Source organism: Calidris pugnax, unplaced genomic scaffold (genome assembly GCF_001431845.1).
Source record: "Calidris pugnax isolate Ruff unplaced genomic scaffold, ASM143184v1 scaffold134, whole genome shotgun sequence".
NCBI lineage: Eukaryota > Metazoa > Chordata > Aves > Charadriiformes > Scolopacidae > Calidris > Calidris pugnax.
This window is the reverse complement of record NW_015090873.1, coordinates 682,089-698,174: the sequence shown is the minus strand read 5'-3', so window position 1 is coordinate 698,174 and position 16,086 is coordinate 682,089. Positions and strand designations below refer to the sequence as shown.

The 16,086-nt window shown below is 48.8% G+C and overlaps 1 protein-coding gene across 1 annotated transcript in view; it reads right to left on the bottom strand.

Annotated features, from left to right (window-relative positions):
- IGDCC4 (immunoglobulin superfamily, DCC subclass, member 4) overlaps nucleotides 1-16,086 on the bottom strand; it is a 96,498-nt gene that overhangs the window by 52,387 nt on the left and 28,025 nt on the right. The window contains exons 3-4 of the mRNA XM_014946089.1: nucleotides 11,868-12,197; nucleotides 2,453-2,594 (exon numbers count right to left, since the gene is read on the bottom strand). Of these exons, the coding sequence (XP_014801575.1) occupies nucleotides 2,453-2,594; nucleotides 11,868-12,197 (472 nt within the window). The remainder of the gene's footprint in view (nucleotides 1-2,452; nucleotides 2,595-11,867; nucleotides 12,198-16,086) is intronic.

Sequence of the window (16,086 nt, the reverse complement as noted above, 5' to 3'; positions counted from 1 at the left end):
CTCCCACTGCGATAATATTTATTTTTGTCGTGCATCTGCTATTTGAGTCTGTAATTAATATCAACATATTTCAAACACTAAACAAGGCATCTCCGAGTCACAAAAAGACACTCCAATTATGTATCACAGATTCATTGAGGCTGGGAAGGACCTCTGAAAACTGTCTATGGTCTTTCCCTTCTCAGAGCAGCGCCAGCTGCACCAGGCTGTTCAGGATTGTGTCCATGGTCAAGTTCATCCAAAAAGCCCAGTTCCTCTTAAGGGCAGAAACCAAGCCACTGTGTTTCTAAAGAGAACAAGAGCTGGAGGCAAGGAGGAGTGAGTGGGGAGACTCCATCAACCCATAGCTCAGGATGGTCCCTTTGGTGAGGCCAGCAGTAGAGAGGTCTGCTAAATGCAGTATGTCCTGCTGGGAAAGCCCAACAGAGGTGAGCACTGCTCTCCCAGGGAAGCAAAAAGGGAAGAAAGGTAGGATTTCTTTCTCTATCCACAATTTCTCCCAGCTATTCACAAAGCCTCTAGCTCTTCAGGCTCCTGGCAGCTTGGAACTAGAAGACTCCAGGCAGCCTGCAAGGCCGTTTTGCTCCATCCCCAGGCTCTCTGCAAGGAAGCTGAGTTTGCCTGATAATTGAGAGCAGACAGTTGGCACCAGCTTTTCTTCCACACAAAGGGCTGATCTTTTTGTCTGTTCACCTTCAGTACGGATTAAGCAGAAAACAAAAGTCAAAGGAGAGACAAAGGCCCTGGGAGAAACAGAAATACAGGCACCTCGGCAGTCTGAGGAGCACACACCCCAAAGCAACTGCAATGTAGAGAACACCTCTCAGCAGCTGCTGCTGATTTAAGACCATTGTTTTTTAAAAGTATTTCAGAGCCAGAAGATTTTGTCATGAACTTCAGCAAGGCAGGAAAGGTATTCCAAAAAAATTATTAAGCATTTCTCTACCCCTTGGGTTGTCTAAGAATTTTTTAGGCTCAGTCTTCAGCACCTTCAAGGTGGTACCTTGCTAGAACCTGCATCCAAGGGCAAAAGCCAAAGAGAATGCCCAAAGGTAAGACCAACACAAAAAAGAAAAAAAAAGAAAAGAAAAAAAAGTGCAATGTCAATCTGCCATGATTACTCTACCCCTCTTAAAAGAAATCATAAACACTGCTGTAGTGGTGGTGCCTCAAGTGTTATATCTACAGTCCCAGAGCCTGATTTTGCACATACACCTCATCATGCTATTCTGGAACATGAAATCATCATCCTGACGCCTACCTATCCAAATGATTGTGTTTTCACAGGCTCATCAGATGAAGGCACAGGGGGGAGTCCACAGTAATCAGAGGCTGGCCTGAGATCTGGTCCTTAAGCGTGATGGGGTAAGGCTAACAGAGAGCTCTGGTCGGCAGCCAACGTTTCCTGGAATTCACTTAATTCCTTCGAAAGTCAGTTATATTAGAATCCAACAACAACAACTAGACAAGAATGAAAAAGCAAATCCTTCTGCAAAAGCACATTAGCTAAAACACGATTTAAAAAGCAAGATCTGCAGCTACAGATTATGGTCTGTTTTTTCACAAGGGAGACAATTTTCAGGCTGCCCGTGTTGAAAGCAATCTCCGAGCAAGTAATTTCACAACATCCATCGAGCTGTCTCATTAAAAAGCCATTGCCCTATCTATGGCACACTCCCCTCCGCAATTCTCTCTTTTTTGTTGTTTTTTTCTTTCTTTCTTTTTTTATTAATTAATTTTATTCTTATTACAAAGCAACAGCCTCCTATAAACCTGCAGATGCCACACTTCAGACTCAAAGACATAAGCGGTTATTCTTCCAGAAACCATCATTGCTGCAAAATTATTCCTAAACCTTACTCCACCCTTTTTTCCTTCCTTTCCTCCTGTCTCTTCACTTCCCTGGGAGGAAATGGCTCCTTCTGCAGAACACAAAATTTGCTTTTAAAGGACAATGCAGCCACTGATCCCCTGCAGGAGTGACATCTAAAGATCAACTAATGGTTTATCCTCTTTCTCATGCCTGTAAGTGACTTTCACTAAGGAAAAGGTATCATGCTGCACGATTCTTATCTTCCCCCCCTCAAAAAAAACCAAAATTCAGAGTCTTCTACCAGATGACATCTAAACACAGGAATAAAACAAATAGGAAGACCTCCCAGGCCACCAAGCACACACAGTACTCCAGAAGAATCATAAGAGCTGAGCCATTGGTCCACCATGGCAAAGGTTCCAGAACAAAAGATCAGGAATAAAAAGGAGCTTTGTTTGGTTTTTTTGGAGTTTTTTTGGTGGGTTGGATGATGTTTGGGGAAAGGTTAATTTTATTTAGGTGTTTTTATGATTCCTCTCTCTTCATTCTACCTTTTCATGAAGGATTTCCACATTGTAAATGGTCAAGTTTTGTTTTGCTTTTTTTCTAGGTAAGCCAGGGAAGCAATCAGGGAATCACCTGGGTTCTGCTGGAACAGCTTCATGGTCCTTCTCCCACGTGATGACAGGGGAGGGCAGTCCCTCGATCCGACACTCAAACCGGGCCATACCATTTTCTTCCACTGTCTGCGACTCCGGCTGTTGGAAAAAGCGCGATAAAGCTGGGGAAAGAAGAAGGGAAGGAAAGTTAATAACTCAGTTTCTGCTGAGAAATGCAAAACTGTTACGATGCGTGAGTTAAGAGGAAGAATTTTCTCTCCTAAAGATAACCTGAAATGTAATTCCTCACTTTCCCATGCCCTACAGACCGTCAGCAGTCCTAACAACAGTAACTGAAAGGTTTCAATGTGCAAATTTGCTTCTTGTCTCATTTTCTCCTTTACGGGAAGAATGTGAGAGAAAAGACAGGCAATTAGCTGGTTTCAGCAGTTGCCTTCCTAAATTCACAGCTCCATTTGGGAAGGACATGTAGAATGAGAAGAAGAGGAGAAATGCCACAACCCTGAGAGACGAAAGTTTCCCCTTGCCTTGTGGCATTCCCGCAGCCACAGGGAAATAAAACAAGGCAAGAGGAAGAACAAAGCCAGATGTCAAGTTACTTACACAAACCAGCTGCCCACAGGCTGGCAATGCTGGAGACGAGGGCGAGAGACCGTAGGAGTTATGATCCTCCTTCTCCATAGTGAGCAGCTTTGCCTGCAGAAACCAACTTCATCCTACCGAAGCAGATGAGATGCAACTAAGGGGATACAGACACAGCCTTGCTGAGAGGAGGAGGATGGATTTCATCCATGCCAGGCCACTTGGTCTGCTCTCCAAGGCTCAGCCCTGTCTATATGCTTCTTTCTATACTAGAGAGGCTGAACTTGCTTTGGAGACAAAGAAGTAAACATTTGTGATTGCTCTTGGTGGACCGCACCCTTCCCATCCTTCGTACACAGCTGCCTCATCTTCCTCCTCATCCCCGTCCGCTGACTTCAGCGGAACAGAAACACCCCCCCGGGACTGTCAGCATCTGTCCTATCAATGCCACAACCCGAAGGCATCTCAGTCACACGGCGGAGATTTGAATATGCATGCAGGCTCCTTGATGGGGGCAGAAAGCCTGTATTCTTCTCGACCAGAAGAACTGGCTCCTGCTTTCAATAAGTCTCTGTTAAAGCGCCTTTGCTGTTAAACCCACCCTGCTGTACACATTCATCCAGCAACGCTCTAACACAAGTGCCAGAAAGCCTGAACATGGCACAATAAACATAAATCTAAGCCAGAAAACAGGCTTGACTGCTGGGCCAAGCACAGCGCTGTGCTTCTAAGGACCCCAAGTGACCTTCTGGTCCTCCAACACAATCATGTGCTTGTCCCACCACCGCTTCCCAAAACCATCCATCAATGCTTTGGATTTTATAGGATTCCCAAAACTAACGTCGTCTTTGCATCACACACACAAACATACTTCATTGCAGTGTTAGCTTGAGAAAGTATGTAAAGTTTTGAAAAATCAAATGCTTTTACATGACCCATTTTAACCTCAGCGTTTTCTCAGCTGTCATTAGTGTTTTTCTTTAATTTAAATAGTTATCACATGTTTAAAGAAATTCATTGCTTTCCACAGCAGCTACAGACTGAGTTCTCCCACCAGCTGTCCGCCAAGTCTGGTTTTTCAATTCGATACAAATGGCAATGAAAAATGTTTTCCTGGAAAAATTTGACAAAGACATTAATATGTAAGGCCCCAACTCAGTCAACTGCTTCAGTATTTTCAAATATACACTGCAGACCACTTTAACACAATTTCTAAGGATTACAAAACCTTTTAAGCTCACATTAATATAACTTGCTGAACCCAAGAGTTTAAACGAAAATCCATCAAATGCCAGTGCATGCTCAGGATGGTACCATCAGAACATCCTCCTGGCAGCAGATATGCTTAATGTTCTTTCACATTATTCTCTTCTCATCCTACAAGCATAAATGAAAATACTTTGGTAGGCTCTGAAGGGTCATGTACCTGGAAAGGTCACGATGGGAGTCACGATCCTTCTAAAAAGACAAAATCTGTTTAGATCCATTTCCTCCGCTTCGTGTTAGATCACCTGTCTCTCTTCTGATCAATATTAAGTGGCATCACCTAAGCTGATACGATGAGGTCCCAAAGTTTACAGCAGCTTTAGACCAGTCTCCAGAGACCGGAGAACCTAAGTACCACGTGGTGTGCATGAACACCAACGTCACTGTCACCAACAGCGATGAAAAAGCTCCGTAAACCCCAGAGGGCAGCTCCCTGCTCTCTTTGCTCCCCCTCACAGCTGCACGTTGTATATTTTGTACAATTCAGTATGAGATGCAGGACGTTTAGTGAGCCAGGCTTCCCTCAACACGTTTTGGCACGAAGTACAAAGCAGTACAAAAGGTGACAGTGGCTCCTGGGCTTCCCGGGGTCACCCAGACAATAACCTGTCCCAAAGCCAAGGGGATGCTGGCTATTCCTCCCCATCGCCCTCCACACCTGCGTCTGCCAAGCTTGGAATTCCCTCCTGAGAACTGGATCCTGCTCTTCACCTCCACCCAGCCCCATCTGCCTGCTGTGCCGGGCTCCGCAACGGCTCTTCAAAAGCAAAGAGCCAAGAAATGCACCCGTGACAGATTTCTCATTAGGACGTGGAGAAGCGTGACTAAACAGCCACCCTGATTAGGGAGCTCAGCGTCCCTCCTGCTCCCAGTGGCTCCGGGTTTCCCAAGCAGAGTCACAGCTCCCCGGCAGACCTTGGGGTGGGATTCAGAGGCTGAGCAGCTCAGTCATCTTCCTTTTTTACAGGATCAGGATAGGGATAGTGGGAATTGCTGAGGACAGGCTGAAAAAAAGCCTCTGAAAGAAACAGCCTGCAGCCTCCCCAGTCAAGGAGAGGACACGGACCTTTTGTGCACAGAAAGCAACACAAAACCAAGATAACAGTGGTGAAAAAGGTTTCTTTGATGCAGGACCAAACAAGAACCCTGGATCTCAGCACCAGCAAGGCTCAGACAGGGACAGATTTGCTGGCCAGGCTCATTGCTGGTCCACAAGCATCCTCTGCATCAGCTTGGGGTCAAGACCAGAGCACAATGTGATCCCTTGTGTTCCCCCCCACCTCATCCCCAGGGCACCAGGGTGGAGGGGAGGAAGCAGAGCATGTTCATCACCTACAGCACAACCCAGCCCAGGCTCAGAGCTGTGCTGCAACCAGCTGGTGCTGGGAGGAAAGAAGAGAATCAGCCAGAGCAAAGCAAGCCCTGCTGTGGAAGGAGAAGGCTGGAAAGCAGGTCCTGCTGCTCTGCAAAGCTGTGCGTGCAGGTCACAGCGAGCGCAAGGCAGGCTCCAACACACTGCTCACCCCAGGGCCACCAGGATCCTTAAAAGGGGCTGTTCTCCTCCCAGAAACACGTCCTGATGGAAGGGACTACACTGCAAAAGTGCTGCAAAGTGAGAAGTTTTCATGTAGGGGGGGCTGTTCTCCTCCCAGAAACACGTCCTGATGGAAGGGACTACACTGCAGAAGTGCTGCAAAGTGAGAAGTTTTCACGTAGGGAGGCAGGGAAAGAAGATGCTTGAGGGGAAAAGGGAAACAAAGACGACAGATGCATATTTGACATTATTTTCAACTCCTCGACGAGGGTTTAGCTTTGCGAAGCCATCCCGAGCCACGAAACACCCCCGTTGCACTGATTACCCTGAACACTTTAATTGGCCACTCAGTAAAAATTACCCACTGCAGGTGAGAAGGTGAAGAGCATTACAGCAAATTGCCCTCAGCGACATGCCAAAGCACCAGGCTCTGTGCCTTGGGGAAGGGAGCAAGCAGCTCCCTCCCTGCTGACACGTTAAACCCAGCTGGAGGGAAGCCGTGTGCGCCAAGGCTTTTAGCCCCGAGCCCAGGACGGTGAAACCCAGCACAACCCCCCCTCCTCCTCCTCCTCCTCCTCTCCCAGCAGCCTGATCGGTGCAGGAGGCCGCGAGCTTGGAAAGATTGCCAGCCAGCAACACTACACCCCAGGCAGAAAATGCAGTCTATGCAAGGAATTCAGCCTTCTGAAACGGGCTCGCTGCTCTCTCCCACAGCGCTTTACCCCCAGACTTTCCACGTGCTCGTCCCCTTTGTATCTTTTACAACTATTAGTAGGTATTTCTAAGATGGGGGCAACTACAGCCCCCACTGAGATCACGTACACAGCCCAGGTGACCCACCTCTGAACAAGCCTGGGGGGGGATGTGGAAGGGAAAGACTTAGAGAAAGTCATGGAAGCGATTTGCCACGGCCCCAGTGCAGGGCAGAGCCAGAGGAGCGGTGGCTCTGCAGGGCCATATGGCAGCACGGGACCTGCACTGCCCAGCAAAACCCCTATGGGGCTTGTTCCTGCCCCTTCACGGATGCCACTTGCCCACCTACTCAAAACTGCATCTGAAAGTCACGTCTGTGGACGGTCCAGAGCCTCTGCATTCATCTGCCAGAGGTTTCCCTGCCCAGCCTGGCTCTGCCTATGGTCACCAGCCTTCACAGAATCACAGAATCTTCTAGGTTGGAAGGGACCTTAAAGATCATCTTGTCCAACCATCAACCTAACTGACAAAAATAGACACCCACACAACAAACAAGGAGCATCACCATCACTAAACCATACCTCCCAGCACTACATCCACGCATCTTTTGAACACCTCCAGGGATGGTGCCTCAACCACCTCCCTGGGCAGTCACTTACCTAAGCATTGAAACCACAAAATAAATAGCTTAAAATCTCCTCAAATCTCAGACACACGGTGCATCACAGAGAAGAGACTCTGTCCTTGTGGAGAGCAGATCCCAGGAGCCCATGTGCCTCGATTCCTTCTGTGGCCTGTCCCTCCAGGGACACCAGAGCACCAAACCCCCCCGTGCTCGCTGCCAGCAGCCACGCAGCGCAGGGCCCTTCCCTCCAGGCACAGCAAACGTCTTCATCTGACAGCCACAATTACTGTAATTTTCTAGAACCTCCCTCGCACAAAATGTTTAAGCTAAATTAACAGCTTTAACAAATCTTCACAAATGTAGTTATTAACAGGGAGAAAGCTACACCTTCCCACAACTACAATAACGCCCCTGGTATTGCCACGTGGGAGCACGCAGGGCTTGGAGAAACCCACAAACCTAATTCATCAGCCTGAGAAGCTGTGCACTTAACAGGAACCCTCACACCGAGAGCTGTCACAGACTTGTTCCTCCTCATTTGCCATGACCACCACCACCACCATGAGGTGTGGATGGGGGACCATGGATGGTGTGGATGGGGGACTGTGGATGGATCCCCCCACCTCAGGGAAGGCCTCCTCATTTGCCATGACCACCACCACCACCATGAGGTGTGGATGGGGGACCATGGATGGTGTGGATGGGGGACTGTGGATGGATCCCCCCACCTCAGGGAAGGGAACGAGGGGCAACGGGCACAAGTTGGAACATAAGAGGTTCCAACCAAATATGAGGAGAAACTTCTTCACGGTGAGGGTGACAGAGCCCTGGAACAGGCTGCCCAGGGAGGTTGTGGAGTCCCCTTCCTTGGAGATTTTCAAGACCCGCCTGGATGCCGTCCTGAGTAACATGCTCTAGCTCTAGGCAATCCTGCTTCAGCAGGGGAGTTGGACTAGATGATCTCTATGGTCCCTTCCAACTCTAAAATTCAGTGAAATTCAGTGAAACTGCTGGTCAGAAGCACAGGCTGATGGCAGAGTTAACACATCCCACCTGCTAAACAGGTTTTCTTCTCCTGTCCCATACTGCTCAGCAGTGCCCAGGGCCATCAGCACAAAGGGTAACTCCATCTACACGTAAACAGCCTTGGACAGACTGCTGTATTCAGCGGCAGGGATTAAAAAATAAGGCCTTTACAATCCCCATTTGCACCAGCTGAATGCTAATGTAGCAAGCGCTTCTGCCCAACCCACAAAACAAATCGAAGCGAGAGATGCATTTCATTAATCAATTCCCTCGCTGCTCGCCATTCAGAAATGAATACGTTCCATCAGGTGTGTGCATGTGCCACAGGAGCAGCACTTTTCCCTCTGCAGATGGTAATAAAAGGAGACATCAGTACACACAAGGACAGAGTTCACCTGAAGTTCCCATTTTCTGGGAGAAACCCAGAATGAGATGGAGAGATGCATCATCTACGTACGTTCCTCTGGAAGAATCCAGGGGGAGCGAAGGGCAATTGAAGTCAGTCTCTAGTTTTGAGATATCTCCACTGTTCTCACTGTTGTCACCAAACAATAAACCCAGGCCCATAATAGTGGCACGAGCCATTGCTACAAGGCACAAGGCAGGGTCCAAACTTCAACACAAGTCACCCCTAAAAGGGAATATATATTAACTCAGGGTGGTTTGGATTGAGGCAGGAGCAGCCTAATAAACCCTCCTGGATTAATGACACCTTTTCTACTCCAGGTCTCCCATTTTCCCAGATAATATCTGCATGCAGGATCCCTGACTCCATCCTCACAGTCCTCAGGGATCCCTTCACTTAATGAAACACTGGAATCAGCTATTTATCTGGTGCTACAGATCACTGAAAGGAGGGAAGAGGAGGGATGGGTGACCAGCCATCTCTGGGTGCTGCAGGCTGAGTATTTTCTGAGCCAAAGAGGACAACGTTGCAAAGGTCAAAGATTTTCCCCTGATCTGGGAAAAGCCATGAGGAGCATTGGTTTCTACAGCACGGTGCTCACAGACTGAAACACATGCTTGGCCAAACCCAGACAGCCCTGCCTGGGGTACCAGAGGCTAAATACATCCCAGTGTAAAGCAGGTGTTGGGACATCCACCCCGTATCTTCATTTACCTCAGCTCTGAGCAAACACAAAAGCACCTCGGCCCTGGTGATGTGCTACGCAGCTGCATTCGTCAACATTTACATAAGTCACTGTACTAGAGAGAAGCGTTACTGTATTTGCATTATTCTCTAACCTGCTCAGTAGGTCAAGGAATCATTTATTGGAACTCTCACACTTAAAATAGCTCCAGGAGCCGTTTCTGAATACAAAGGTATTTTATTCTTAAACGCCGCGCAAAGATTCAGCAGTTCAGATATTGGAGTGTTGTTCTCAGAGATTAAAATGAAAAACAGCCTGAAGAGCCCTTTCTTTCATCTCTTCCTTTATGAAGAGATATTCACCTCACAAAACAGTCCCGACACCAAGTAGGGTCGCAGACTCTTTGTCATGTAGACAGCCGGCTGTCCTAGCCTCCACGCTGCTCTTCTTTGTCTGGAGTTTCCCCTGGAGTCAGGAGATTTGCACCAGGCTGGGATGGGGTAAATTCTGCCTGTTGGGAACATCTGAGCAAACCCAGCGGCACCTACTGCATTCACCAGCTGCTTGGCTCTGCCCTGGCGTCAACATCCCTTGTTCAGCATCAAACTCCTCAAGTCCCCTCCATGCTCCTCTCCAAACTGTGGTGACTGTTCACCAAAGAACCCACCTGAGACCAACGGTGACCTGGAGGCAGCCGAGCTCCTGTGCGTGGCCAAATCCTGTGTATGAAACCTAGAGCACATTCCCGAGCTGCCATCCTCTCTGCTCAGGGCTATCTCACCTCCTCTCTGCAGCTCTCCACTTGAACCTCCTCTCAGATCCTTACAGAAGAGCTTTTCCAAGTCCTTACAAGACCAGACCACCCTGTCACAGCAGGACATGCTGGAAAATATTTGCTCAGCTCCTCATTTGGATTGCACCCAGCCCTTCAGGCCCAGCACCAAAAACTGTGACTGCAGGAGGGAAACTTTCAAATTAGCAGAAAGGTGTTGGAGAGGAGAGAGGAGAGAGGCACACAGAAGGAAATGATGGTAGAAGGCTGCCTGGAAGCACAAATCCAACACCACAGTATAATCTGGTCTGTGTGGGAGGGGGAGATCTCATTGGAGGCATTTCAGACCATGCTGGTGCACAAAGATTTCCTTATCCAGAAGCCCCAAGCACACTGCTCTCTCCCACGGCATAATGCAGTTGAAGAGCAGGATGCTGGACACATCCTTCCATGCTGGGACATGCTCACTGGCACCAAAGCAAAGTAAAACCGTTTTGGCTTTACCTGCTTTCCTGCCACACCTGAAATGAGCAGCACTGTGGTATAAGAGAGCATGTTTGGGCAATGAAATTCAGTGTGTCTGTCCTCACTGGGACCCTGGTACCTCCCTTGTCTCCACCAGGCACACACAAAGGCTCAACACCCCTGCTCACTGCAGACACCAGCCTCGGCAATCAACCAGAGCTTGGCTTTGCCAAAAATTAAGCTCCTGCTCTTCCGCTACTCACTGAGTTAAAGGCAGACCTAAGCTTTCACAGACAAAAGCCACCAGAAGGGGAGACGTCCAACATCCTGTCTGCCAGGACCCACAGCACAGAAGATGAAAGATCCCAAGGCCTCCCCTGGTGCATCAGTTCCCAGCTATGTTGACAGTCTTTATCATTTTCATAAGGCCATATTCTGACACACTGAAGCTGTCAAAGTCATCAGACATTCCCAATGGGGAGAGCAGTAGATGCCACTACAAGCCTGTTAAGTTCTAAGTGAGCTACTGAGAGCAGGGACAAAAGGGAACCTGGACCACCTGAGAACATCCTGCCTTGTTTCCAGTGCTTTTTGCCCCTCAAGTGGCCACCCACGTCCGCTTGACTGTCTCTCAGTAATTAACTCTTTTTCTGAGCGTAACTCTTCATGCGGGGCAGATCCTGATGTAGACAGAGCTGCAGGCCACCCACTGCCACCTCTGGGGTGTGGACAGGATAGAGAGCTCAGCACAGTGGAGCTGGGAGACCACAGCACACCAGTGGAAGCATCCCCATCCCAGTCACAGCTGGTTCCTCCAGCTGTGCCTACACAGGTCATGCAGAGGTCTCCATACACTATCCAGAAGGGACTCAGGCAGAGGAAAGGCAATGGGTGCTTTCTCCCAACCACTTCCCCATCACCCAGCCCTTTAGCTTCAGCCAGAGCTCACAGATTTAGGGCAGTGCTCCTTAATTATGTCACTGGGGCAATAAGCCCATCATAACCTTGGCCAGGAAAGCCAGAGCTGTCATAGCCAGTCCTCCACGACCACCTCCCCAGGCAGAAGGTGCTGCACTCAGGGCTGTGAATTGTTGAGTTCTCTGCAAGAACAAGCACTGTCTTTTGGATAGTGAGGAGGGTCCTGTTTTTAATTGATGGCTGATGGCACTTACCTGGGAGAGCTACACAGGATGTTAACAGTGGGATAACAGAAAGAGACCAGTGCTCATTTGTGGACTATCCAAAATCCCACCTACACATCATTAATAAAATTTCACTTCATAGGCACTTATCTCAAACTCTCTGGGAGGCAGATGGTCTGTAGAAACACCAGGAGAGGGGGTGGAAAGTCAGTCAAAAAAAAAGACTCCCAACACTTACTTGAAAATCTGACTGCAGCCGTTTGACTGGTGACAGCCCCTAGGGAGCTGTGAGACACGCAGGAGTAATTACCCTCAGCCCCAGCCTTCTCGGGATATTTACTGTCCTTTGCCACAGCCTGGGCTGAGATGAAGAGCGATCCATTCGGAAGCACGTGGAGATGTTCCTGCTCCACTAATGGAAATCCATTCTTCTTCCATGTGATATTGATCACCTGCTCAACAGGGGCCAGGTTACAGTCCAAAACCACGACTTGGTTTGGCTCCAGTATCACCTTTGCAGGACCAGCGCTACAGCTCAGCTCCAGAGAATCCCCTTCCAACAGCCTCCCTGCAAAGAAAAGACAGTGTTGCAGTAGGGGTTGCTTTCCTTGGTTAAATCACATCCCGGTTTTACACAGCGATGAAAGCACAGCTCTCCAGGAGTATGGCTGGAGATAATGGGTGAAATTTAGCCCTGTTAGGCGACCATCACCTCGCGTGACACTTGTGCACTGCATTCTCCATCACACATCCCTAGGACTGCGCAACCTGCACCATTTCTGCCACCCCACACTGTGCCCAGCAGCCACCCCTTCTGTCCACACTTGCTTTTTCCATGCTGGATTCAAGTAGAGAAGAACTGGAAGAAGGTGAAGTGATGGCAACAGCAAGAGCAAGCACAGAAGATGCAGCAAGGGCCTCAACCTGCCATGGTTGCCCATGACAAGCGAGGGCTCCCCCTCACCAGAACCTCCTCCAAGGCTGATCAATCCCCACAAGACAACTAAATGCAAGCAAAGATATTCAAGCCCAGCTTGGTACGCCAATGCCAATGATCACAACTTGACTGAAGAAGCTGGAGAAACTGGTGGTAAGAGCTCAAGCTCAGCTGGGAATCCAGAAAGACAGCGTCTCCCACTGATATTCATATAGCGGGAAACTCATTTTAAAGGAAAGACAGCAAAAGAAGAGCTGAAAACGTGACTTGCCATCTCTGAGCGTTTTATCCCATATAAGTGAATCCAGAATGAGAACGGATGGATGCATTTTCCCCACTAGAAAAGAATATTCCAGCTGCAAGCAGGCAGTACCCAGAACGTGCCCTCAGGCAACCTGCCCGCTGCAGCCGGAGGCCAGAGCAGTGACCAGCAGCAAGCTGAGCCCAACAGGTCTCAGTCTGGCCAATTTCCAAACCCACGTACTCGTAGGAGAGCTCCACCCCTGAAACAAGGCTCAGCATTTCCTAAAAGAATATTGCCATTAATAAAATGCATTTGCCGTTAGAGTTCTCCAGAGACACTAAGTCAATGTTAGCTGGCAGCGCTGCTTCCACACACCAGCAATTTCAATCTCTGCTGCGCTCAAACCATCACCATCCACTCTTTTTATGGCTCCGCTCCAAATTATTTTGTCACTGCTCCAATCAGAAATGTTTCCTGCCTCTATAACAAGTTTATCAACACTGGATATGAACCACATGGCTCCCTGCCCGTCTCCTATCGCAGAAGGCTACAGATTAATTTTATAGGAATTCAAACACTCTATTAAACCTGCTACTACCTACTGCTGATAAAAGGGCTGCATTTTAAAAGAGCGTGTGTTAAACATGCAATTAGGGGCAATGACACGCAAAATTACACGTGCAGGGAGATGGAATTATTTCAAGGCGTGTGCCAGAAACTGCAGGTGCCCCTGAAAGGAAGGGTCTCACCTGCCCACGTGCAGAGCTGGTTTGGTGCCCACTCAAGACCATGGGGACAGGAATTTGTCAGGTTTGCCCTCATTGCCAGTTTGCAGAACAACCACCAAGAACTTGATGTTGGCCAACATCAATGTTGTCATTCATGTCAACTTCATGTAATGTGTTCCTTCAGTAATGAGGAGGCTACACAAGGAGCCTACCCATCTGCTGCCCCTTGATTGCCATCATTACAGGACCCAACAGACCCTGCCCCAAGCACCATCACCTTCACTAGGATGTCCAGAGGACAATCTCCTGGTCCCCAGAGCCAAGCCCCAGCAGGATGCAGAGATGCCCGTTTCACACCGTGCCAGCACAAGTGGCAGCTACAACCGACACAGAGTCACCTCCAAGTCCCTGGATTTGAGTTTTTCCTGCACAGATGCTTCTACTGCTCTGCAAACTCATGGTCTGCAGGAAAGGGCACAGCGAGGAGCAGCAGATGCCATTTTGCTTCAAATGTGAACCCGCTGCAATGTAATTTCTGGATTTGTCAGCCAGAACAACCCTTTCAGGTTCCTCACTGCCTGGCCCCCTCAGGCCAGGGAGCAAGCTGAGGAAGGCCACTACACAGGGACTGTCACCAAACGCCCTCCTGTAAGGGCAGTTCTGCCCGTTTGTGTCTCCTAGGGAAGATTAGTCCTTTGAGGATCACAGCAAACTGCACAACTCACTCGCTGGCTCCACAGGAGACTAGAAATAGGGGAACATGAAGCTGAAAGGCTGCCCAAATGTTCTGGAAAGACAATGCCACTGGAAGCCTTCCATTCAAGACAGCCAGTAAAAAAAAAAAAAAACAAAACAAAAAACCTGTACAAAATTGGGAGAAATAAAGCACAGAGCAAGTTACCAGTGAACACGTGCAGAAGGTGACATGAGCAAACACAGGAGAGGGTTAACAGTCAGAGGCTGGTGAAAACTCAGCTGAGCTAAGGACAGGAGGCACAGTCAACGCCGCAAAAACGTCACTGTCATAAGAACCCCCATCCATGGGGGAGCAGCGACCCAACTTCTCTGAAGGGATCTCTGTAGCAGCTGCTCCTGGCATCACGTCACTCAGGGCTCAGTCAGCCTGTGTGTACACACCACCTCCAGGGACGTAGGGCTCCTAAGGCAAAGGCTGAGGCATGTGACACTGAGCTTATTTCAAAAGATGTTGAAACTTTGTTGGCTGAAGTCTTAATCCTCTGCCTTTCCTTAAATCTGTTGTCTTTAGAAGCACAAGTAGAGACTGAGGAGACAAGGAATTAACTCAGGTCACAAGTCAGTCCCCCCAGCCGATGGCTCCAGCTTTCTCTTCACATCCTTCCCCTTGACTCCTCCTTTACACATCACTGTCAGCAGCAACACACCAAGGCATCTCAGGTGGTTCTTGTGCAGCACCAGCACTATGGGCACCAACTCTTACCTTCCTTCAACATCAACCCTCCAGTAAGGCAGCAGGGCTGGGTGGGCACAGCCAGAGGGAATCAGCAGGCTCTGTGTGCCCCTGTCACCACACACACAGACTGCCCCCCCGCCTCTAGATTCTCCTGCTCCGTGCCAGGCACTCCTCTTCATCACTTGGGGAAACAGCCCGTGTATCTGTCCTATTTTCTATTTTCTTCTGACAGCAATTAAAATGGTATTTTGCTGAAAATACTCCTCCTCTTCGAAAGGTGAAGCGCGAGGGGAGGGCAGGCTGGCTCAGGCAGCCAGGAATAGAGCGGAGATCTGCTGTGCAGCTTCCCACGCCAGCACAGGTCAGTAAGAAGCAATTATCAGCCTCTCAAACCTCAATTCCTTAAAAATCAACTCAACCTGTTTGCAGCGGGGTACGAATACACAGCTCCAGACTTTGCACCACAGCAGAAGAAGTATTTGCTTTTTTTTCAAACATGCGATGATGTTTCTTTATGCTTAAATATCACCCCTCTCTTCTCTCCAAAGGCAAAGCCTACCTGGACCTGAGCTTCTGGTTGGTGTGTTACAGAAAAAAGGGCCAGTCACAAAACTCAGCACCAGACTGCAGAGCTCACCCATACTAACACCAGGTTGCTTTCTTTCATGCCTTCACACCAATGAACACACGATTGCACAACATCTTTATAAAGAGCAATAGTCACTCCTTTCCCGGAAACCTGTTCCTACCACATAATCCCCCCAGTAACAGCAGAAACCATTTATAAGCAACCAACCTCCCATATGTTTCCACTTGCAAGTGTCTGCTGCATCATCAAGCAGTGCAGGTTCCACGTGATGGTGAACGCTCGTGACCGTACTCAAACCACCAGCCTTTATTCCAGGAGCACCAAAAATATTTCTAGGCCAAAAAGCCAAATAAAAAGCCCAATAAAAACTCATGACCCACAGGGCTCAAACTGAGCACCTGGCAGAAGACCACGACAGGGTCAAACACATGTGACAATCACTGTCTGTCACTTAACACAGCCTGGGGAGGCTTCCTGCTGGGAGTATGAATCCCTTGACTGACACCAAGCTGCTCTCGCAGGTAAGC